A 25,696-nucleotide genomic window follows, 5' to 3' on the forward strand; every position below is an offset into this window, starting at 1 on the left:
AAGCAGCAGAGCTTCTTTTATTCTACACATTTTATTCTGGTTCTAAAACAACAGAGGCATTTATAATCACATGTATTATTCTGACAGATTAAATGTTATTGTCGCCCAAATTAACAAACACACGAGTTCCCAGATGGTTATCACACTTGTTTCATCATCACGTGTTTATTTAAAATGATATGACTTGCTGTCGTGATCATAATCAATAAGTACATCATTTATTATTCTCCTGTAAATAGCTTGGAGCAGTGGTTCCCAAACTTTTTCAGTCGGGCCCCCCTTGGGTATTGGAAATATGTTCGGGACCCCCCAACCCGGTTCCCATCTATATTGGTAGGATTAATTGTATATTGTTGTAAAAACATTACATTTTCTCTGCTAATAATAATAAGATATAAAGATCCAACTATATTTATATTTTATTATGGATTACACATGAACAGAAGTGCTTGTAATTGATACTGTGAATTAATTTGGCCTAATTAAAACTGGTTGGCCTTCTTCCCTGAGTAGCAGATTTTTAAATTCAAATTTCTTTAAGGAAAATATATTAATTAACTACTATTTCTGCTGCAGGTTGCAAACGATCACATCACTTTACCATTCCTATTCCACACATAGCTTATCAATTAATTGTGTGTGCTTGCTTTCTCTTGCAGATCTTCTCAAAGCGGGGCTGTTGTTTTGAGACTGCCCCTCTCAGTTCATTCTCAATGTTCAGCTTTGATCTGTATTTCGTTTTGATGGCAGCAACAGCAGAAAAAGCCTATCTCACACAAGTAGGATGTTGCAAAAGGCAGCATTATGCCCACAGCTCTCTGACCAATGAGATATTTTCGAGCAGTGTTTGTTTACAATTGAATAATAATAATAAAAATACATTTGATTTATATAGGTGCACTTTAAAAACAACGTCATCTCAAGGTGCTTCACAAAGCTAAAAGGAGAAAATAATAAAATAAAAAAATCTTCCCGCGACCCCCCTGCAGTACTTCCACGACCCACCACAGTTTGAAAACCACTGGCTTAGAGTCCTTGCTTGGGAAAATAAAATGTATAATATTACAGTTATTGTTTTGCAGACTAATTGTTGTTGTTGTTGTTGTTTGTTGTTGTTGTCCAAATAGAAAGTGGGTACTCTGATGTTTTATAGAACATAACTTATCATGATAATAATCAATAAGGAAATCATGTCTGATTCTGAAACAGCTGAGATGAAACACATTCATGGTGGAGAAAGAGAAACTGATCATGAAATCATTGAACACACTTTACTGATGGGATGTGTGATCAAATTAAATGTTTGGATAATTAATAAAGGTTTGTGTTTCAAAAACAAAAACAGGATGTTCTTCTTGTGTTATGTCCAAGGTGCTACGAAGCTGATGGAGAACATGTGGAAGTGATCTGAGACTAATGAAGCTCAGCGCGAGTTAAACCAGGAAGACTGTTTTTACTCATTCCTTTACTATTTCCATGTTAGTACTCTCTCTCCTCTCAATAGAGTGGCGAAGTCACGCCCATCTACTTCCGATCCGTGAGACCTTATTTCGGAAAAATAATGTATTGAAGTCAATGGAGAGAGAAAACGTATCTTTCGATCCCGTTTGAATTGTGCCACGAATTACACATATGATGTTTGTCAATCTTACAAAAATAATTTCCATGTCAAAAAAGTCAGAGTTTGTCGTAAAACTGTTGAAATATAAGATATATATAAGATAATATAATGAAAAATACGCAACTAGAAAGACTACAAATCCCAGAGTAAGTGATGTCACAATTGTTTTCTTCCACTAAGAGATAGCTAAGATCAGCGCCATATAGATATAATCTATCTATATGGCGCTGGCTAAGATAAGATAACTTTAACAAGATGCCTGTGTGCTTAGTACCAGGTTGTTATCATACCAGCAATGGGTCTTGCTCGTTCTTTCGCTTCCCGTCTGATGAAAGGACCAGGAGTGGCTGGATCAAGTTAGCTACCTAGTTAGTAGCTAGCACGTTAGTTAGCATTACAGTTAGTTAGCATTACAGCCTTGTCCTTTTTATTAGCCTTAATATGAAGTAACATTAAGTAACCCAAAATGTTAAACAGAAGAGTAGTAGTGTAGCGCCAGGAAAAGGGAGTCGGAGGCGGTGTATTCAGAACGGAGTTCCACTCTTTATTATCCATTAAATATAGAGAGGTCAACACATCAACTGCTCTGCTTAACGAGCTAGCAGGAATGGGGGCTAACTCTCCAGGTGTTCCCACTAAAGGGTCCGTGTGGCAACACAATAAGAGAGGTGAATTATGTCCCATAACGTGTCACCACACAAGCCCCCCCAGAATTCACGTGTAAACAAAATCCGTATGGCGGGGAGGAACAATCCGCCTGCCCCCACGAGACCTGCGCACCGGAGTCGGTACAGCGACCTCCGCCCGTGCGGCCCCTGACAGAGGAGGGACCGGAACAACAGGTCCACACTCCCTGACAGGAATCAAAGCCGGGGGTCGGCCCCGTCTCGGCGGCCGAGCCAGCACCACCGGCCGGTCCACGTCCAAGTGAGCAGCCTTCACCCGGTCAACCGAGACGTGCTCAGCCTTACCGCCCATGTCGACCACCAGGTGTTTTTCACCGTGTTCCAAAACCCGGAAAGGTCCGTCGTAAGGGGGCTGCAGGGGGCCTCTGTGTGCGTCGTGACGGATGAAGACGTGCTGCCCAGCTGAGCGTAGCTCCGCGGGAACTTGAGACCCTGGCGCACCGTGCTGAGTAGTCGGGACTGGAGCGAAAGCCTCCGCCGCGTCACGCAGAAAAACTCGCTGGGCCGTGGCAGACCAGGGAGCTGACGCATTTGGGAGGAAATCCCCCGGAACTCTCAGCGGCTGACCGTAGACCATCTCCGCTGTAGAACACTGCAGATCTTCCTTAGCCTGAGGGTGGTAAGCGGTAGTCCTGTGCAGCTTAACCCCCAAACCGCCTGCCACAGCGTTCCAGAGCTCGGACGTGAACTGAGAGCCCCTGTCTGAGGAAATGTCTGACGGGGTGCCAAAACGACAAACCCACGTTGCAATGAAGGCCCGGGCAACGTCTGCGGCTGATGTCGAAACGAGCGGAACTGCCTCCGGCCAACGGGTCGTTCTGTCCACCATGGTGAGGAGGTAGGAAAACCCCTGAGAGGAAGACAACGGACCAACCAGGTCAATGTTGACGTGATCAAACCTCCTCTCAGGCACCAGGAAACGCTCCAACGGGGCCTTCGTGTGGCGGTGCACCTTAGCGCGTTGACAAGCCACGCACTCCCTGGCCCAAGTCCTCACATCCTTTTTCAGCCCATGCCAGACGAACTTCGCGGCCACCAAGCGCACCGAAGGTTTAACGCCGGGGTGTGATAGTCCGTGCACCGCTTCGAACACAGAGCGCGTCCAGCTGGCAGGGACGACAGGCCGCGCCAGGCCCGTGGAAACGTCACACAGGAGGGTAATGCCCGCGTCGCCGAACACTACGTCCTCCAAGCGCAGCCCCGCGCCCTCCACCTTCAGAGCCTGGACGCCGGGATCTGTGACCTGGTCCGCCGCCATGCGAGTATAGTCCAGGCCCAACTGGACGGCACCGATGACGACTCTGGAGAGGCAATCAGCAACCAGGTTCGACTTGCCAGCCACGTGCTTAATGTCCGTAGTGAACTCTGATATGTAGGAAAGCTGCCGCTGCTGACGTGCCGACCAAGGCTCCGCCACTTTTGAAATGGCGAAGGTGAGCAGCTTGTGGTCGACAAACGCCGTAAATTCACGGCCTTCCAGCATGAAACGGAAGTGCCGCACGGCCAAATAAAGTCCAAGGAGCTCTCGGTCAAAGGCGCTGTACCTGCGTTCTCTGGGCGTCAGCTGGCGGCTGAAAAAGGCGAGCGGCTGCCAAGCGCCCTCCACCCACTGCTCGTGCACTGCGCCGACCGCGTAGTCCGACGCGTCCGTGGTGATGGAAATGGGAGCCGTAGATGATGGGTGTGCCAGCAAAGCCGCCTGAGCCAACGCGGTCTTGACCTCAGCAAAAGCGACGTCCGCCTCTGCTGTCCAGTCGATCGCCTGGACGGGGGTCTTGCCTTTCAACGCTTCATACAGCGGCCGCATGATGTGTGCGGCCCGGGCGATGAAACGGTGGTAGAAGGTCACCATCCCCAGAAACTCACGGAGCGACCGGGCTGTGAGCGGGCGAGGAAAAGCCGCAACAGCCTCCACCTTCGCTGGCAGAGGTGTCGCACCGCCCTTGGTGACGCGGTGCCCCAGGAAATCAATGTCAGACACCCCGAACTGGCACTTTGCCGGATTGATGATTAATCCGTGTTCGTTGAGCCGTGTGAAAAGGGCTCGGAGGTGGGACAGGTGCTCCTGCACTGAAGCGCTGGCGACGAGTATGTCGCCGAGGTAGACAAACACAAACGGCAGGTCCCGCAGTACCGAATCCATCAGGCGCTGGAACGTCTGAGCGGCATTCTTGAGTCCAAAAGGCATCCGCAGGAACTCAAAAAGTCCAAAAGGTGTTATCACTGCCGTCTTGGGAATGTCCAGGGGGTGCATGGGCACCTGGTGGTATCCACGCACCAGGTCCACCTTGGAAAACACCCCTGTACCGGCCAGATGCGCCGAAAAGTCCTGAATGTGCGGCACTGGATAGCGGTCAGGCGTAGTGGCGTCGTTGAGTCAGCGGTAATCCCCGCACGGGCGGAACCCGCCTTTCGGGGACGACGTGCAGGGGGGAAGCCCAAGGACTGTCAGAGCGGCGGACAATGCCCAGGCGCTCCATGGTTGCAAACTCCGCCCTCGCCACAGCCAGCTTAGAAGGGTTCAACCGCCGGGCCCTGGCGTAGACAGGAGGCCCCTCGGTAGTGACGTGGTGCTCCACGCCATGCTTAGTGGTAAGCGCAGAGAAGGTGGGCAGCGACAGGTCTGGAAACTCGGCCAACAGTCTGAGAAACATGTCTGCCCCTGACAGCGAGCCCGACAGCCCGTCGTATGCTGCGCTGCCAAGTGTGCACACGAGGGAAGAAAACGTCAAGGCATCAATCAAACGCCTATTCTTAACGTCCACTAAGAGTCCATGAGCACACAAAAAATCCGCTCCGAGGAGGGGAAAAGAAATGTCCGCTGTCACAAAATCCCAGCTGAAACGCTGTCCTCCGATGCACAAACACATAGGCCTCACGCCGTACGTGCGAATGGGACCGCCGTTAGCCGTCGTCAATCGCGGTCCGTGCCCTCCCCGGGTGACGTCTTCACTCGACGCGGGAACTACGCTCCGTTGAGCGCCCGTGTCACACAGAAACAGGCTCCCTGAAACGCTATCGCTGACGAAGAGGAGCCTGCACGTGCCGCCGACGCTCAGGGCCACTACCGAGCGCCGGCCCCTCCGTTTCCCGGGGGTTTGTAGCTGCACGGAGCGATGCATCTCTTCGCCCTTGTCCCGAAACGTGCGTGGTAAGAGCACTCTCCGGTGTCTCCACGCCGGCTTGCCACAGCCGTGTCCGGCCCCCGCCATGCTGTCTTGACTGCAGATGGGCTGCTGCGCGTCGCGGCTAACGTCTCTGCACCGGGCTGTTGTGTAGCCAGGAAAAAACGATCCGCTTCCTCAGCCAAGGCACGCGGCTCCGTGACAGGCGTGTTGGCCAGCGCCGTCTGGACCCGGGGAGGCAAGTGACGCAGGAAAATCTCCGTGAATAAAATCCGGGGATCTTCCCCCCCTAGCAGATTTAGCATTTTCTCCATTAGCTGAGATGGCTTGCTGTCTCCCAGGCCTTGAATGTCAAGTAACTGGCGGGCCCTCTCCTTAGCAGATAAGCTAAATGTCTTAAGAAGAAGGGCCTTAATCGCCTCATATTTGCCATGATGTGGGGGGGCTGCGATGAATCCCACCAACCTGGACGACGTAGAGCAGCCCAGCGCTGCTACCACATGTAAGGCAAATGTCAGCCTTATGGACGGAGGTATCGTGGGACTTGCCCTTCACATGTACGCGTGTCCGCTCAATGGAAATGCGATGTCAACTTCCGATGTCAAGTTCCTGCCAGCGGCTAGACAGATGTTACCAGTGTTTACCAATGTTGCCAGGGGCACGATAACATCCTCCACTGGAGGTTGGGTGCTGCTGCTGTGAATAAGTCCGACTATGGGTGCCGATGGGCGGACGGTAAAGCACCGCAAAGTAGACCCCCTTTAAGTGTTGCCAGGGGCACGAGAAAAATCCTCCATGGAGGTTGGGTGCTGCTGCTGTGAAGAAGGCCGACTATGGGTGCCGATGAGCGGACGATAAAGAACCGCAAAATACACCTCTTTTCTGACTCACCAGGGGCATTAAGTTCTGGAGGGTGTGAACATCTGGGTTTAGTCCGTTGGGGAGTGCTTAATTCCGGGGTTCGGGGGTCTCATGTTATGGAAGTATGGATAATTCTCGAAAAACGGCTAAGTGCCAACGGGGGAGGGTGAAAGTCCTGTATACCCTGAGTAATCTTACCCGGCTTTCAGACACTTATTCCTGGGTAACAAAGTCACCCTGGACGGGTCATCAAATGTGATTGAAATGGACAGATTCCTGTACATTTCAATCACTTTTAATGGGAGTCGTGAGGTGTGGATGAAATGGCCATATCTTCCTTAAATTCACATCAAACTTACCCAGCTTTCACACACTATTTCATGGGTAATAAAGCCATGTGCACACTGTATTTAAAGTAATCTTACCCAGCTTTCAGACACTAATTCCTGGGGAAGAAAGTCACCCTGCATGCGTCATCAAATGTGATTGAAATGGACATATTCCTGTACATTTCAATCACTTTTAATGGGGTCGTCAAATGTGATTGAAATGGACAGATTCCTGTACATTTCAATCACTTTTAATGGGGTCGTCGAATGTGAATGAAATGGACAGATTCCTGTACATTTCAATCACTTTTAATGGTGGTCGTCGAATGTGATTGAAATGGACAGATTCCTGTACATTTCAATCACTTTTGATGGGAGTCGTCAGTGTATGGAGCTTATCCCATAATTCCCGGAGGTTCCAGGCCGAATTTGGAAGCTCATAGGCGGCCTGCCATGCGCCCCCACCCGTGGAAAGCAAAAAAAAGTAAAGAAAACGGTCAATTATATGTTAAAATAATCAAAAATGAAGTATTTGAAAAGTGCCAACGGGGGAGGGGGTCAAGTCTTCGGCGCTTCGGAACGAAGCCCCGGAGACTTTTGCACTCCCCCGTTGCAATTTACAACGGAGAGGGGAAACGAGACCTCCCCTCCTCCGTCCAAAAAATGCATTCATCTTTTCCAAGCTACCATCTGCACGAAATCGGAAACCCGGTTTTTGAGAGCACTTAGAAAAAAACGAGCTATAATCACATGATGGGGAAATCATGGAGGAATGTATCCGCCTCATGAGCACTTTGGATCGGATCAAATTGTTGCCTGGAGGACCCCCAATCATGGTTCTCACAAAACTTTAAGTTTTCAAACTGGTCTCTGGATGAATGCAAGGGGAGTTGTCAGGGGACTCTACCCGCCTCAAGAGGCACTATTTTGGGATACATTTGATCCATTTTCACCCCTTTTTATGGTTCTTCCAAAAAGTTAACTTAGACTTTTTCCGACTCTGGAGAAAGGTAGGGGGAGTTGTCAGGGGACTCTACCCGCCTTTTGGAACACTATTTTCGGATACAATATATCCATTTTCACCCTTTTCTCTGGTTCTTCCAAAAGTTGAGTTGTACTTTTTCCGACTCTGGAGAAATGCAATGGGAGTTGTCACGGAATAACGAGACACTATTTTCGGCTAAAATGGTTGCCTGGAGGACCCCCAATCATGGTTCTCACACAACTTTAAGTTGTGAAACTGGTCTCTGGAGGAATTCAAGGGCAGTTTTCACGGAATAACGAGACACTATTTTCGGCTAACATGGTTGCCTGTATGACCCCCAATCATGGTTCTCACAAAACGTTAAGGGCGTTCTCCCCGGCAACCCGCCAGCAGATGAAAACACCCACCCCTCCGCCTCTCCACCTCTTCCGAGGGACGAGGGAACCGCGCGGGGGTCTGCTGGAGGCTACTGCCGGGTGCTCCGTCCTGCGCCTCACCGGGACCCTGACTCCAGCGCGGTGTGGCGGCCTCGCCCTGGCCGTCCACCCTCTGGGTACCTGACTCCCCTGCCTCCTCCGGGGGCAGTTGAGAGGGGTTCAATGCCTCCCCGGAGGATACTGTTATCCCGGCAACCCGCCAGCAGATGAAAACACCCACCCCTCCGCCTCTCCACCTCTTCCGAGGGAACCGCGCGGGGGTCTGCTGGAGGCTACTGCCGGGTGCTCCGTCCTGCGCCTCACCGGGACCCTGACTCCAGCGCGGTGTGGCGGCCTCGCCCTGGCCGTCCACCGTGCGCCCTCTGGGTACCTGACTCCCCTGCCTCCTCTGGGGGCAGGTGAGAGGGGTTCAATGCCTCCCCGGAGGATACTGTTATCCCCACGTTGTCGTACCCGAAACTGTCGGGTATCCTTTGAGAGAACCAGACTCTGGAGGAACGTGAGGGGAGATTACAGGGATCTCTGCCCGCCTAACGAGTGCCTAAATGGGACACCGCACCATGATGCAAATGAAAACAAACACCGATTTGAAGATAAGCTGAGTGCACCTTTCGTGAGTCTTTTCACGCTTCCTTCTTTTTTACCCACGATTCTGGTGACATTTCCCGGTACCGAAATGCTCAAGAATACAGGTCGGATGGCGGTCCGTTGTCCGATCTGTAATAGTTCCTACCGTGCCCTGAGCAAGCACCTGCAGAGGCGCCATGGTGTGCGTAACTTGGATGAAAGAAAAATTCTGCTGTTGTTGGCCAACGGACGGACCAACATTAGGCTCCATCCCTGTACCATTCTGGGATGCGAGTACCGCGGCACAAGGCTGGATCGCCACTTGGCCAGAGACCATGTTGAGCTGGCCCGGGAGGAACTACATGTGGTTCAAAATAAAATGAAAATGACAGTGGCCAAGAAGGAGCTTTATGAACTCCGAATGACAAACCCCACCATAGAAATGATTACCGCTTGGGCTGTTGACACGGTGGCAGACGACGATATACTGTCACAACCTCCACCCTTGTCCCCGGTGAATGAATGTGACAACCCGGACTGCAAAGAATGGAGGCTGGAGGCAAACGCAGTGAGGGCTCAGCGGGACATATGCTGCTGAGGTGAAATCCCTGCGCTGCAAGTTGCAGCAGAGGATAAAGCACAAGTGACAGAGGATGGATCAGCGGGCCGGGGACATGCCCGCATTCGATGGGGAGGAACGAGAGCGGGTCATTCTGAAGAAACGACCCCGAACAGAGTCGACACCAACGAGGCTGTCCAAGTCGAAAGGTCCCTCCTGCAGCAAGTCTCCCATTCCCGCCTGCAGCAAGTCCCCCACTGGCTCTCACACCCATTCATCCAGCTCCTCAGAGCCTGCATCCATGCATACCGAGGCCTCGTCAACCTCCCCTCCCATAAATTCCCCCTGGTTCCGGGGCAGGGGCCGGGGAAATATAATGCGGGACATCACATTCCCACGGATTATGGGTAAGTGTGTTGGCTATGTGACACATGCAGTTTCTGTAACACACCATGTGTTGTCATTAAAGTACTGTTTATATTTCACAGAGGATTATCTGCAAGGATACCGGGAGCATTATGCAGGTATCGACCCACCAGTGAGGCTCCAGGAAAACACAGTCTCCAAACTAAGCAGAGTGAAGTCGTTCCTCAGTTTCATGGCACACGGTTTCAATCGCCTGTCTGACTGGCTCTTTTTGAGGGATCTCAAGAGGATACGTGGGTGGTCCCGGAGCCTGATGAAGTCAAGCCTTCAGGTCACGACCTCCGACTTCTACATCAAGAATATATCACACTTTCTCAAGTACATGGCCGACACACCGTGCAAGGGGAGCAGGCTCAGCCAAACCGACATGATTTTAATCAAACGGGAAGTAGTTGCCATCCTGAAGTCCCTGAAGAGAAAAGTACTTATCCACCAGATGCAAGTGAAGCGTGACAAGATGGAAGGTCTGCCGAGCCACAACGACCTAATGACATGCTTGACTTCGACCACCACTCGCATCCCTCAGCTCCTGGATGTGATGGCCAGCAATCCGACTACCGCAACCCGGACCCTGCTCTATGGGTATATGACTCTTCATTGGAGCTGCATTTACGGCCACCGTCCGGGGGTCTACTCCAACATGACCAACGCCGAGGTCCGAAACTCTTCACAGAGTCACTGCAAGCAGCGGCGGCGGCATCGACAGCAGCAGCAGCGGGAAATGAAGACACTTTTGCGGGTATTGACATCGACAGTGACAGCTCTGGAGAGGAGCACAGCCCGGCTCCCTACCAAGACTCCCTACCAAGACATGTCCCGAAGAGGGACCAGTCACTGGCCGAACACAGCCCCTCAGACATGGGTGAAGAGAGGGTGCCATACTCTGCCCCAACTTCACCCACTGTTGCCAGTGATCAACTTGTAAATATGCAGTGTGTTGTTGTAATCAGTCCCCTTGTAAATACGTTATATCCTGTTTGAATGTATTTATTACTGTCAATATTACTGTAAATAAAGTTTGTTAAAATTACTAAGTGTTCTGTTTTTAAAGCCCACTATGGGTTTTTTCCCTTTAAGATCCCCAGGGGCACGATATTCTGGTTCTGGTGGTAGCATGGAGGTGTTTAGTCCGAGTGAGGAGTGCTCAAGTGTGGGATGATTTGTAAGGTAGAAGAGGGTAAAAAAAGTTAAAGTGTGAACCTCCAGCAGGGCAGGTGGTGCTGTGAAGAAGGCCGACTATGGGTGCCGATGGGCGGATGGTAAAGCACCGCAAAGTAGACCCCCTTTAAGTGTTGCCAGGGGCACGAGAAAAATCCTCCATGGAGGTTGGGTGCTGCTGCTGTGAAGAAGGCCGACTATGGGTGCCGATGGGCGGACGATTAAGCACCGCAAAATACACCCCCCTTTAAGATTCCCAGGGGCACGAGATTCTTGAGGGTGTGATCATCTTGGTTTAGTCCGTGGGGGAGTGCTTAAGTTCGGGGGCCCGGGGACCCAAGGTGCTCGAGGTTCTGGAGGTACATGGGAGGGATCCTGGAGCTCCTCAGTCCGTGTTTTGGGGGTCTTGGAGCGGCCCCGAAGAGGTGCCTTTGTCGGTGTACCTAATGGGTAAGAAAGCCACTCTACACAGGTCGTCAAATGTGATTGAAATGGACAGAGTCCTGTACATTTCAATCACTTTTGATGGGAGTCGTGAGGTGTGTTTGAAAGGGCCATATCTCCCTTAAATTCACAGCAATCTTACCCAGCTATCACACACTGATTGCTGGGTAATACAGCCATGTGCACCCTGCATTTAAAGTAATCTTACCCGGCTTTCAGACACTAATTCCTGGGGAAGAAAGTCACCCTGGACGGGTCGTCAAATGTGATTGAAATGGACAGATTCCTGTACATTTCAATCACTTTTGATGGGAGTCGTGAGGTGTGTTTGAAAGGGCCATATCTCCCTTAAATTCACAGCAAACTTACCCATCTTTCACACACTAATTGCTGGGTAATACAGCCATGTGCACACTGCATTTAAAGTAATCTTACCCAGCTTTCAGACACTAATTCGTGGGTAAGAAAGTCACCCTGCATGCGTCGTCAAATGTGATTGAAATGGACAGAGTCCTGTACATTTCAATCACTTTTGATGGTAGTCGTGAGGTGTGTTTGAAAGGGCCATATCTCCCTTAAATTCACAGCAATCTTACCCAGCTATCACACACTGATTGCTGGGTAATACAGCCATGTGCACCCTGCATTTAAAGTAATCTTACCCGGCTTTCAGACACTAAATCCGGGGTAATAAAGGCCTGTACATCTCCCTGTTTGAAAGGGCCATATCTCCCTTAAATTCACAGCAAACTTACCCAGCTTTCACACACTAATTGCTGGGTAATACAGCCATGTGCATCCTGCGTTTAAAGTAATCTTACCCGGCTTTCAGACACTAATTCCTGGGGAAGAAAGTCACCCTGGACGGGTCGTCAAATTTTATTGAAATGGACAGATTCCTGTACATTTCAATCACTTTTGATGGGAGTCGTGAGGTGTGTTTGAAAGGGCCATATCTCCCTTAAATTCACAGCAAACTTACCCATCTTTCACACACTAATTGCTGGGTAATACAGCCATGTGCACACTGCATTTAAAGTAATCTTACCCAGCTTTCAGACACTAATTCGTGGGTAAGAAAGTCACCCTGCATGCGTCGTCAAATGTGATTGAAATGGACAGTCCTGTACATTTCAATCACTTTTGATGGGAGTCGTGAGGTGTGTTTGAAAGGGCCATATCTCCCTTAAATTCACAGCAATCTTACCCAGCTATCACACACTGATTGCTGGGTAATACAGCCATGTGCACCCTGCATTTAAAGTAATCTTACCCGGCTTTCAGACACTAAATCCGGGGTAATAAAGGCCTGTACATCTCCCTGTTTGAAATGCCCATATCTCCCTTAAATTCACAGCAAACTTACCCAGCTTTCACACACTAATTGCTGGGTAATACAGCCATGTGCACCCTGTGTTTAAAGTAATCTTACCCGGCTTTCAGACACTAATTCCTGGGGAAGAAAGTCACCCTGGACGGGTCGTCAAATGTGATTGAAATGGACAGATTCCTGTACATTTCAATCACTTTTAATGGGAGTCGTGAGGTGTGGATGAAATGGCCTGTTTAATCCGATTTTGAGCACTCTTTTCCCCGCATAAACTAGTTTAAATCACCGTTAAACACTTATTTTGTTGATGTCTATATAACCGACTTCCCGCTATGCATTGCGGTTGGTTATATGGACACAACTACCCTGGCACTAGGCAGACCGCGGCCGGTAGTAAATGTCCAACCAGTGTACCATCTGGTCCCTAGGGCATGGTAGTATTTCAGGTCCCCGTCACGGACCTGTCAGCAGGCGAAGTGCGCCTCCACATGTGCGAACCATGCCTCCGCGGCGTGCTCCCAGAATTCCGGCAGCTTTACGAACACATCGCGTTCAGCCATGCTCGTTAATTTTCCGGAAACTTTCTCGGAAACGTCAGGGTCACCAGTGTAGCGCCAGGAAAAGGGAGTCGGAGGCGGTGTATTCAGAACGGAGTTCCACTCTTTATTATCCATTAAATATAGAGAGGTCAACACATCGTCTGCTCTGCTTAACGAGCTAGCAGGAATGGAGGCTAACTCTCCAGGTGTTCCCACTAAAGGGTCCGTGTGGCAACACAATAAGAGAGGTGAATTATGTCCCATAACGTGTCACCACAGTAGTCATATTTCGTGAACCGTTTGAAGAGTACTGTCACCGGTGTGATCATTCTATAATACACAATTTAAGCCCGGGAGAGAAATGCTCAGTGATGTACCTGAACGCGTTCAATGAACGATCGTTCATGAACGCGTTCATATTTTGGGCGAACGTGAACTGAACGTACTGTATTTCCGCTGGATGAACGTAATTAAGAACGCGTTCATTCTCAGTGCTGTATAATGGCGTTCAAAAGTGCGTTCATTCTCAGCACTGTATTATAACGGCGTTCAAAAGTGTGCCAGATTTCATATGCCTTTCAGCCGAAAACCCAGTTAAAACACACCGTAAACAGGCTTCAAAATAATGCGGAAAACCACCCAATCTGGCAACAGCAAGCTGCCTGTGACGAGTATGCGCCTGTCACCCCTGGCTGTCGCACTAAAATATAAATATACTAAATATATCAGACTCCTCACAACAAACAATGTGGAACCACGGAACCGGCGAGCATTGAATGAATGAATGAATTAGTATGGACGAAGCCGAGAGCAGCTGCAGCAGCACTCGCTCAGAGTCAGACTCTACGGCAGGGTTGGGGAACCTCCGGCCTCCGGGCCGTATACGGCCCGCGAGACAATTTGGTACGGCCCTCGAGGTAATTTATAAACACACGCAAAAAATAAAAAAATGAAAGAAATCTAGACCGCAAAAAAATTAAACAAACGAGTGCCTGTTTTTCCTGGCCAAGGTCAGGGTCCTTGAACACAACACGAGCCTAACGATGGTATATGTCTCGACTGACAGGGGTGCAGTTCTGACGGAGAGCACCAGAACGCCACTCCAGCACTTCAGAGATTGCAGTACCGATACATCCATACACATGCCGCAGTTTCTGCGTGTCTGTGTCTTTAGTTGAAAGTCCAGTGGCGATCTGCTCATCTTTCATACTGATCAGACAGTCAATAACTGTGTTGTTATCATTAGCATCTGGTTAGCTAGCTATGCTAACGAATATAAGAAGCTTTTTCTACAACCAGTGGGGTAAAGGCACATCTTTATATGATCATTATAGTTCTAAAAAAAATAAGAGAATACAGTAAACAGGTATAAAATACTATATGACAGTTATTAATAAAGAAGAATACAGTTTGAAAGGGGAGTGATTTGTCAAATATCCATAAATTACAAGAAAATCTGCTTACAATTGTGTTTGGGTGTTGAGAGATGTGTCCATAGATCTCCTAATGTTGCTCTCAAAGTGCACCAGATTGATGCTTTTAACTTCAACATTTAAAAGAAAAATCTTCCCAGGGGAGCATGCCCCCCGGACCGCCCTAGAGGAGGTTAGGTCCCCCCCCCCCCCACACTTAAATCATGTTCACATGGATAGGAAACTAAATACATTTGCACACATCTTGTGTACATATCTTTTTGTTTTGGTGGTCACGCCACACCCTGCACGTGCATGCATACGCGAGTCATGGTGAGAGAGGTTGCTTTTTCTTTGCACAGAATGAAATGAATGGGCTGTGATTTTAGTTTTTTTAAGCAGAGGTCAATAACGTGTACGGCCCTCTGAGGATATTGTAAAAATTGAAATGGCCCTTGAGAGGAAAAAGGTTCCCCACCCCTGCTCTACGGCGTCGGCGTATGAGCATTTAAAAGAGTTTTACGTTAAAGTCAGTACTGACTCAGACGGAAAAAATCGTTTGCCTGTAAACTGTGTCCGCCCGGTTTGAAAAAGCAAGTCCGTACATCGACGACGTCGACAACAAACCTTAAACGGCACATTGAGAATTAGCACACGACTAGCCTTTCACGGTATGTGCGAGTGGCGAATAAAAAAGAGAGCCAAAACAGATCCACTACCACCCAAATCTCATTAACATCGTACAGGAGACAAATAATAGCTCGCAGCAACGTATTGAAAAAAGAACTATAAATTAGTTCATTTTTGAAACCATGAACTTTAGTTCAACATTTTGAATTATGAACTATGAACTGAACTAGTTCATTTTAAAATGTGTGAACTGTGAACTGAACTAGTTCATGTAGAAAGTGAACTTTCCCAACACTGGAAATGCTAACGCTAATGCTAGCATCGGCGATTACTTTTCTACTTCATGCTATCTGCACAAATGGTTGACATTAAACATTAAAAGGACAAGGCAGTTCAGAGAGAATCTGGGGCGTCACTCCCCAGCTTAACCAATCACTTTGCAGTTCGCTCTATTCTCACAAGCCTATCATAGCGCTCCACTAACCCTTTTAAATCTGCTCTCCCCTCTGACAGCTGTCATTTCAGGTGACTCGACCCAACTCTCCTCCACCCCTTTTCACCTCCTGTCCCTCTAAATCCAGGCTCAAGCTAACCCCCTCCCCTTCAGACCGGCCCCAACTATCCATTCCATTCAGTGTCTAGACCAGGGGTATTCAACTAAAATTCAACGAGGTCCAGTTAGAGAAAATCTCCCCATGCAAAGGTCCGGTACATCAAAATGTCTAACTTGCTTCATGAATTAGTGTGATATATATTGAAGTGACCTGTAGCTTTATCAACGTCTGCATGTAATCAACAGCTGACTGCCAATCAAATAAAGAAAGTACAATTCAAAAACAACAATATTTATTGTCAATTAACATTAAATACTGTGGATATGTGTAATGTTCCTCTCGGGCTGCATTTACAAATAAAATAGAGAAAATAAATAAAATAGCTTTTGAAAATATGTGCATCTTAAAAGTGCTTAATTTTAGATAAATCAAATAAAATGTAGCAGTACAACAATTGAACAGTTTTAAAGTTTCTCTTTCTTTCCCTCTTATATTGCAGTCCCTCACTCACTTTTTTTAAATTCAGTGCGAGAATTGAGCTGGAGCTTGTCCTGCCAGGAGTTTGTAAATCTGGGCTGAAATGGTGTCAGGGCCATTCTCATACACATGCAGGTGCTCATTGGTTATAGTGATGCAAACACAGGTATGGTGAAAAAAGAGAGAACTATTCGAAGCAGGAAAAAAACAGCGTAATATACCATCTGACAAAGGCCTGTGCTATAATGCTTAAATTAACTGGCTATTCTTTATAATATACTCAGATCAATAGGAGACAGAGATGTTAAATTCAAAATCAAGGGTTTTTATTATTATTTACAGCAGGGGTGGGGGGGATCCTCCGAGGGCCGTACAAATGATTGAACTGAACCTCTGCTTAAAAAAACTAAAATCACAGCCCATTCATTTGGCCTTTCTTTCATGCTGTGCAAAGAAAAAGCAAACTCTTAATCCAGATATCTCACCATGACTCACGTATGCATGCATGTGCACGGTGTGGCATGACCACCAAAACAGAAAGATATGGACACAAGATGTGTGCAAATGTATTTTGTATCCTATCCATGTGAACATGATTTAAGTGAGGGGGGACCTAACCTCCTCTAGGGGGGTCCGGGAAGATTTATTTTTAAATATTGAAGTTAAAAGCATCAATCTGGTACACTTTGAGAGCAACATTAAGAGATCTATGGATACATCTCTCAACATCCATATGAAACAGAACTGTAAGCATATTTTTCTTTTTGGATATTTTTACAAATCACTCCCCTTTTAAACTCTATTCTTGTTATTTTTAACAACTTTTTTGTTACTGTCATATAGTATTTTATACCTGTTTTTCATTTAGTCTCATTAATAACTATAATGATCATATCAAGGTGTGCCTTAACCTCACTGAGCTGAGGTTATGTGAGCCTCTCAGGAGAGAGCTCTCTTCCACCTGGTTGTAGAAAAGCTCTTTAAATTCGTTAGCATAGCTAGCTAACCAGATGCTAATAACAACAGATCGCCACTGTGCTTACAACTAAAGACACAGCCAAGCAAACACTGCGGCATGTGTACGGCTCCTTATGGGTACTGCAATATTTGAAGAGCTGGAGCGGCGTTCCGGTGCTCTCTGTCAGCACTCCTTTCAGACGAGACATACCATATGAAGACACGTTACGCTCGTGTTGTGTTCATGGAACCTGTCCTTGGCCAGGAAAAACAGGTACTCGCTTGTTTAATTATTTTTGCGGTCTAGATTTCTTCTTCTTTTTTGAAGTGAGAAGTTGTCCGTCGGACTGACGGACGGACTGCCCCCCCCCCCCCCCACCCCCAAAACGAAAACTCTTCGGTTCTCCACGAATTACACAAGTGACCCAAATAAGCGTTAAAAAAGCGGGAGGCGCCGGAAAATCCCCTATTAATGTATTGATTATAGCTCCGGGTCCGTATAGGTCGGCGTCTGTGTCCAGATTCGGACCGCGGTCCGCCTGTTGCCGACCCCTGGTCTAGACCAGAGATGGGGTCGTTACTAAAAAAAAGTAATATATTACATATTACATATTACTTTAAAAAAAAGTTATATATTACACTAGTTCGTTACTCTCTACATAAAGTAATTCGTTACTTTACTCGTTACTTTACTCGTTACTTTACTCGTTACTTTAGTCGCAGGGCCGGCCCGCCCCTCCCTGCAGGCAGATCACGCAGACTGCTAAAGTTTTAAATGTTCTCTTTAGTTCAGTTTCCATTGTCGCATAAGACTGATCCAGATAGCTCCTGAATGTTTTCCTATCTGACCGTGGCTGTCCTCTGTCTCCTGCTATCTGACCGTGGCTGTCCTCTGTCTCCTGCTATCTGACCGTGGCTGTCCTCTGTCTCCTGCTATCTGTATATTTTGCGCAGTCTATCTCTGCTCACGCTGTTGCGTCAGCGTGTTCTCCTGCGTGTTGGCCATGTGTTGCACTGGAGCCAGACTGGAGCACACCGCAAAGACTTCAGCCGAGCACGTACGAACTGCGCATGCGTGAGTGGCAATAACTCTCCTTACCAGCAGGCGGCGGTAGTGTGTATTCGTCATTCAAAACAGGCAACAACCGGAAAACAGAGAAGAAGAACAGACTACGTGTGTGATATAAATAAACGCGTTACACTACTCCATTACCGACAAAGTAATATTATTACAGTAACGCGTTACACCCAACTCTGGTCTAGACCCTGGGGGCTTTCATCGGATCGGTTCTCCCCTCCCGAATGATACTCCTGCACAACGGGGCCTACTCGCCAAAACTCCATTACATTCATTTGGGTATTCCCGGCAATAAATATGTATTCTTACATCAAAACCGTTTCTCCTGATTGAATAACTGAGTTTCCTCCTGAAACAAAGCACAGTGTTCAGAGGCGCGGGAAGGTATTTTGAGTGGGGGTGCTGAGGTGCTGTACTTCAGTGAACACTATTACGGCCCGTCCACACAGCGGTGTGTGTTGAAGCTTCCAACGCTTCTGCCCATTCACTTTGAATGGGGTGACGTCACTTTTAGCCGAACTGCATTTTGGGAAGCGACATGGAGCGTTGCTGGCTTCAAAAGTTGAGCAATGTTCAACTTTTGACGCCTCGACGGAGGTATCAGCCAATGAAATCCCGTTTATGCAAATCTGCCATTACAAGCGCGAGCCAATCAAACCGCGTGTATGCTGGGAGAGACTACGCAGGTAATTTCCTCATATTCCAAAAAATAGAGGGAAAATTCATTATAGCGGTCGTGAATCACCCGGTGCTGTATGATCAGTCTCTGTTCATCTACCGGGATACGAACCGGAGGAGCGAGGCATGGAGGGAGGAGGCAGAGACAGTGGATGAAACTGGTAGGTTTCCGCCTGTTTGGGGATTTTATATCCAGTTTACTTCGTTTTAACATTGCTATTGCTTTGTATGTCGGGGGCGGGAGATTCATGTGATTGGTTGTTGGTCGCGTTGCTCGCAAAAAATCCCCAAGCTTCAGACACGCCCACCTCCAAGCGTCAACGCACGCTGCTGTGTGGACGCTCCGTGACGGGCACTATAGAGCACGCACAAAAGCAATCCCCACACGCAAACACACAGTACACCCCGCGACTGTTACAATAAAGGTTTGATAATCAGCTCACGGCATATAGGCAGGGGTAAAGTGCTATTTTTTACGAGTGGGGAGCGGAACCTCACCTCCTCTAGGGGGGGTCCTCACCTCCTCTAGTGGGGTCCGGGGGGATGCACCCCCGGGAAGATTTTTTTTTAAGTTAAAACCATCAATCTGGTGCACTTTGAGAGCAACATTAAGAGATCTATGGACCATACATCTCTCAACACCCAGATGAAACACATCAGATGTTCTTTTTCTTTATAGATATTTTACAAATCACTCCCCTTTCAAACTGTATTCTTGTTTTACTGCCATATAGTATTTCATAACTGTTTTTCCTTTATTCTCTTATTTGTTTTATAACTATAATGATCATATGAAGGTGTGCCGCGGAAATAATCTTTTGAATAATTTGTGACCAAACCGTTTGAGACCCACTGAGATAACTTAGACTACAGTTAACTATCTAAACACTCAGAGAGTCCTTTAGCTCACCTGAGCCTCTCAGTCTGAGAGGAGAGCTCTCCTCCAGCTTGTTGTGGAACCAACAGCTCCGTATGTCCATTAGTGCAGCTAGCTAACCAGATGCTAACAACATGGTCCCTGCTGCTGGCACCGGTCCCTCTCTCTCTCTCTCTCTCCCTCTCTCTCTCTCCCGCTCCCTCTCTCTCTCCCTCTCTCTCTCTCCCTCTCTCTCTATCTCCCTCTCTCCCACTAAATGCGCTATGTCCGCACACACACACACACACACACACACACACACACACACACACACACACACACACACACACACACACACACACACACAAACAGAGCCGAGTTTGAATGACACAAGCACACTTTTATTTCCATGCAACTCTCTGATTGGTCTGGTGTCTTGCCTCTGTTGCATTCACTGAACACGGGAAATTACAGTCCTGCCGTCCTCTCGAGTGTCATGATGAGGTTCACGTAAAACACGGTTAATGTATTATATTATTGAGGTAGAATTGTCCGGTGCTACAGAAAAAACATTCGGGGCAGTCCAAAATATTATTTTACCAACAATGTGGAATTTATTGGCTACATATTACACAGATTATGCACAGCGGGAGCAGCAATAACCGTCAAATAATAATTCAGACAGGGCCCTGTCATGGGCGCCCTCAGCACCCCCCTTCCCGCGCCCATGACAGTGTTCCTCATCACTCAGTCTGTCCCCTCCCTCATGCTAGTGGAGCCTCACACACTAATTGCGCCGCATAAGCTCATGAGTGCGCCGCATTTTCGGCTCAGATGAGGCCCCACGCAGTCTGCATGATCGGCCTGTAGGGAGGGACGGCCCTGCTTATTAGCTGGCCCTAACGTGTAAAGTTATACAAGCATTTTGTACCAGTGCTTTTCACAAGTAGTCTCTTGCAGGCCAGAGTAGCCAGAGTGATTCAACATCAACAAAAAGACATATCTGAGAAGAAGAAGAAGATTCAAATTATTGTCATTACGTAGTACAGGTACTATGTGTGGATGATGTGTTCAAAGCTAAAATGTGAATGCAAAAGTCTTAAAGATATTGTTACAGCAGAATTGCACTAGTTCCAGATAACTGTTATGTTAAATGCAGTATAACAGCCAAATGTTTAAAGCTATTAAAAAAAGGGCAATCCATTACATTCATGTGAATGTATTGTGCTCTCAGTATAACTGCGCCCCCTGCTGTCTACACAGGATATAGATACACTAGCAGTGATGAAGTGCACAGTAAGCATGTATAACGTGTGTGAGCCAGCACTGGTTAATAAACCCTGTTAACGTCCAGCAAGTTGAGTCTTTCATGTCCAATCACAACATGGAAACATTACAAGTGATCAGGACGAACAGAAAGAGGAAAAGGAAAAGAGAGTTCACTGAAGAGACCAGGAGGGTCAGAGCAGGAGGAAGAGGAGGAGATGAAGACATTAGTGAAAAAGAAGAAATGTATGTGAGCCTTGTGAGGAATAAAGATGAAGTGTCAGAAAGAGGGACAGAGGCAGGGATCAGGAGGCCGATGAGACTCCAGCTGGACCACATGGTATGTTCTTACATATTCCATTACAGCAGCACAATCTAGCAGCTCTTAGTATTGACAACTATGTATTCAAATGTGTTGCTGCACAGGTCACCTTTAGCTCTCTGAAGAGATGGGTGATGTCATTTGTGTACTTCATTATAACTATAACTATAAGTATTTTTACTTTTACTGTACAGTAAACAAGAGTACTTGATGTTTTATACTATACGTATATATATTACACTTCTTTTTGATTTGCATCCATCGCTGGACCCAGCCAAATTCCTCCGTAGTACAGTGCAGCTGCGCTTCTCCATAGGTTTTGGCGGTCTTGTGTGCCTTGACATGGATGACATAACCGTGCTTGGTGCCCCTGTTTTCTGCATCATTCACCTCTGAATTAGTCATGTTTGCGTAGACTCCTGCACAGTGACCATAGAGCAGGGACCAATGGAGTGAGACATAGCCGTATAATAGGTTGCGGGCTTCTACAGAGGGGGAACGCTCTATTCGATCCAATAGTTCCGGGATACGCTTGACAGAGGCAGAAAGACACTTTTCAAGATCACCATCGCCGGGCAGGCTTTCCAGCTTACGCCTCTTCACATGGAACTGATGCACTGTCACATCCCTGTGCAGACGCACCAGGCAACCTTGCAACTCCCGCACTATGGTGTGCATGCCGACTGAGCCTGTTTGCTTTTACATGTGAGTCTTTTTGGAGATCCATAGATAAAGGGTGAAAATGAAAAAAAATATCCAAAAATAGTGCCTCATAATGCGGGTAGAGTCCCCTGTCAACTCCCCTCACTTTCCTCCAGAGTCAGAAAAAAGTCTGAGTTAACTTTTTGGAGATCCATAGAAAAGGGGTGAAAATGAAAAAATGTATCCGAAAATAGTGCCTCATAATGCGGGTAGAGTCCTCTGTCAACTCCCCTCACTTTCCTCCAGAGTCAGAAAAAAGTCTGAGTTAACTTTTTGGAGATCCATAGAAAAGAGGTGAAAAGGAAAAAATGTATCCGAAAATAGTGCCTCATAATGCGGGTAGGGTCCCCTGTCAACTCCCCTCACTTTCCTCCAGAGTCAGAAAAAAGTCTGAGTTAACTTTTTGGAGATCCATAGAAAAGGGGTGAAAAGGAAAAAATGTATCCGAAAATAGTGCCTCATAATGCGGGTAGAGTCCCCTCAAACTCCCCTTACATTCCTCCAGAGACCAGTTCAAAAACGTAAAGTTTGGTAAGAACCATGCTGGGGGGTCTCCGGGCAACAAATGTATCCGAGCCAGAGTGCACATGGAGCAGATACATTCCTCCATGAAGTGAGACAGCCGTTTTTTTTCTGAGTCCTCTCAAAAACAGGGTTTCCGATTTCGTGCAGACAGTAGTCTGAAATTGATGAATGCATTTTTTTGACGGATAAGGGGAGGCTTGGTTTCTCCTCTCCGTTGTAAGTTATAACGGGGGAGTGGAAAAGGGTCCGGGGCTTTTTTTTAACTTCATTTTTGATTATTTTAAGATATAATTGACCGTTTTCTTTAATTGTTCTTCTTTCCACGGGTGGGGGCGCATGGCAGGCCGCCTATGACTTCCCAAATTCGGCCTGGAACCTCCAGGATTTGTGGGCTAAGCTCCATAAACTGACACCCAGAAATGTCACTTTTATAGCCCAAAAATATATAATACAAATACAGTTAAATAGTAAAAGGTACCATTGTGCTCCGAATTACCCGGAATTTGATTTATATAGCCCCATGATAGTGAATACAAATCATTTTCATGGAAAAAAGTGTTAAAACGCCTGATTAAAGCATATGCAGGACTCGAGTGAGCTCCAGACTAGGGTTGGGTACCGAGAACCGGTTCCGGTTCGGAACCGGTTCCAACATTTAGATTCCAACGGCATCATTTAGAAATGTGAATTTCGGTTCCGCTTTTCGATGCCTGAGGAAATGTAGCGTTGTACCTACACTTCCTACAATGTAACCTGAGACCAGGGCCGGCGCGTTACACTGGCATTATAGATGTTCGCCTAGGGCGCCAGATCTGTGGAGGCGCTGCGCTGACAGCTCTGGGAGGGAAAACAAATGTTTTGACCGTTGGTGCTCATCCTAATCTTCGGCCTTGATGTAACAACATTCATAAATAAGTAAATGTAACCCCCTTTTTCACCCCGGTTACACGTTTCATTCACCCTGTACGATGGGCGCTGCAACTGATGAAAATGGGGAATGTTGGCTTATCTGGCACCCGCAGCTCACAGCCAAAGTGCGAGTGAACGTGGGAGCGAGGGACCGGTACGCGCTGTTGTTATTAGCATCTGGTGCTAGCTGCTCTAACGGAAGAAGAAGATGTTTCTACAATGATGTGGAGGAGAGTCCTCTCCAGTCAGACTGAGGCTGATAACTACAGCTCAGTGAGGTAAAGGACTCTGAGTGTTTAGATAGTTCACTTTAGTCTAAGTTATCTCAGTGGGTCTCAAACGTTTTGATCACAATGTATGTAAACACATATTTCCAAGGCACTCCTTTATAATTATTGGGAAAACAGGTTTGAAATCATTCCAATGTATACTATAGGACAGTAAACCAGACATATCGTTTTAAACTGGAGAGATAAAAAAATATGCATAAATAAAATAGTAAACTAAGATATGAATGAACAACAAACATTAAATACGTTACATGTATTTGTGATTGGCTATGGGTTATTGGTTATGCTCAGATACTTATTTAATTATTCAAATGTAAACCGATCTTTTTCATATGGGTGTTTAGAGTTGTACCCCCTAGATCTAGTCTCTAGTAATTCTGCTTAAAGTGCACCAGATTGAAGCATTTTGCTTTAAAATGTTCAAACATTTCTTCCTGGTATGCCTGAGAAGGCAGATATGCTTGTTTTTCTCAACAAGAACTTAATCATTTGTTTACCCTGCCCCTCAAAGAATCGGAATTGAGAAACGTTAAGAACCGGAATCGAAAAGTAGAATCGGAATCAGAATCGTGGACATTCAAACGATACCCAACCCTACTCCAGACTATGTGCATTGTGTTTGGGAACCATGTTAATGATAACATAAATCATTTAAATGCAAAAATAATGATTACAAATCCGTTTTAAGGGGACAACTGTGGAGAGGAGCCTGAAAATGACTCTCCAGCACCCCACAGAAGCAGGCTGTGAGACCCACAGAGCGCACCCAGAGAGCTCCTCGCAGCATGTGGCTCCTGCATCCAGAGGACAGGCTGCTTCATCTCACTTTATAACCCAGGAAAGGAGCTCGAATCGTGGGTACATGAGTGTTAAAAGTGTATTAAAATGTTTTAATTCAAATGTGCATTTGACTGCTTAAACAGCCGGTGATATGGACAGAAAACTGTCCATTTCGTCCACATTTAACTCATGAAATGTACAGGAAACTGTCCATTTCTTTCCACATTCAACTCGTGAAATGTACAAGAAGGTAAAAACAGCAGAGTCACTGCTGTTAGCAGGGTCTCAGACCCACAGGCACATATGCAGAGATCCAGGGTGATGCACCTGGCTTTTCTACCCAGCAATAAGTATTTGAAAGGTGGGGAAAAGTGATGTGAATAGAGGGAGAGAGCACCCAGAGAGAAGTGGGGTGTGAGACTCACAGAGCGCACCCAGAGAGATCCTTGCAGCACATGGCTCTTGCACCCAGACTGCACCCAGAGAACAGGCTGCTTCACGGCACTTTACAAGCCAGGAAAAGTGATTGAATCCTGGCTATACATGTTTTAAATAGTCTGATACCTCCAGGGCGTATCACCGCATTTTACAAGCCAGGGAAGGTGCCTGAATCCTGGGTAAACATTGTTTAATTGTTTAAGTGTTTTTAAATGTGTGGAACAGTGTTTTGTCACTTTCAAAACTCTCCCGTCATTGACCGGAGAAACTGGGTCGATGTTGTATTAAATCTGACCGTTAATATTCCAGTGAGACGAAGTACGTACAATGACCGGAGTGATCCCATGTTCATTTTGTCCCGAAACCGGAGCATTCCTTCACCAATGTCCTGGTCCGTTGGAGGTTCCGCTGGGGGTCCTGCCAACCCTATGTCCTGTGCCGTTGGGGGTCCCGCCGACTACTCTTCTGCCGGGGGTCCTGCCAATCCTATGTCCTGTGCCGTTGGGTGTCCCGTCGACTATTTTACTGCCGGGGGTCCTCCCAATCCTACACTGAACAAAAATGTAACATAACACTGAACACTTTTGTTTTTGCTCCCATTTTTCATGAGATGAACTCAAAGATCTAAAACATTTTCTATATCCACAAAATAACCATTTCTCTCAACTATTGTTCACAAATCTGAACAAATCTGTGATGGTGAGCACTTCTCCTTTGCCGAGATGATCCATCCCACCTCACAGGTGTGGCATATC

General features: G+C 47.1%; 1 protein-coding gene and 1 pseudogene across 1 annotated transcript; both read left to right on the forward strand.

Moving 5' to 3' along the window:
* The window catches only part of LOC117452697 (tripartite motif-containing protein 16-like), a 3,396-nt pseudogene extending 2,082 nt beyond the window's left edge, over positions 1-1,314 (forward strand).
* A 7,233-nt stretch (positions 1,315-8,547) lies between these two features.
* LOC139434452 (uncharacterized) lies at positions 8,548-10,567 on the forward strand. The gene is made up of 2 exons (XM_071204285.1): positions 8,548-9,577; positions 9,659-10,567. Exons 1-2 carry the CDS (start codon positions 9,265-9,267, stop codon positions 10,519-10,521), a joined length of 1,176 nt encoding a protein of 391 aa, XP_071060386.1. The 5' UTR covers positions 8,548-9,264; the 3' UTR covers positions 10,522-10,567.
* Positions 10,568-25,696: the final 15,129 nt, after the last annotated feature.

Source organism: Pseudochaenichthys georgianus, chromosome 9 (genome assembly GCF_902827115.2).
Source record: "Pseudochaenichthys georgianus chromosome 9, fPseGeo1.2, whole genome shotgun sequence".
In the NCBI taxonomy this organism is placed as follows: domain Eukaryota; kingdom Metazoa; phylum Chordata; class Actinopteri; order Perciformes; family Channichthyidae; genus Pseudochaenichthys; species Pseudochaenichthys georgianus.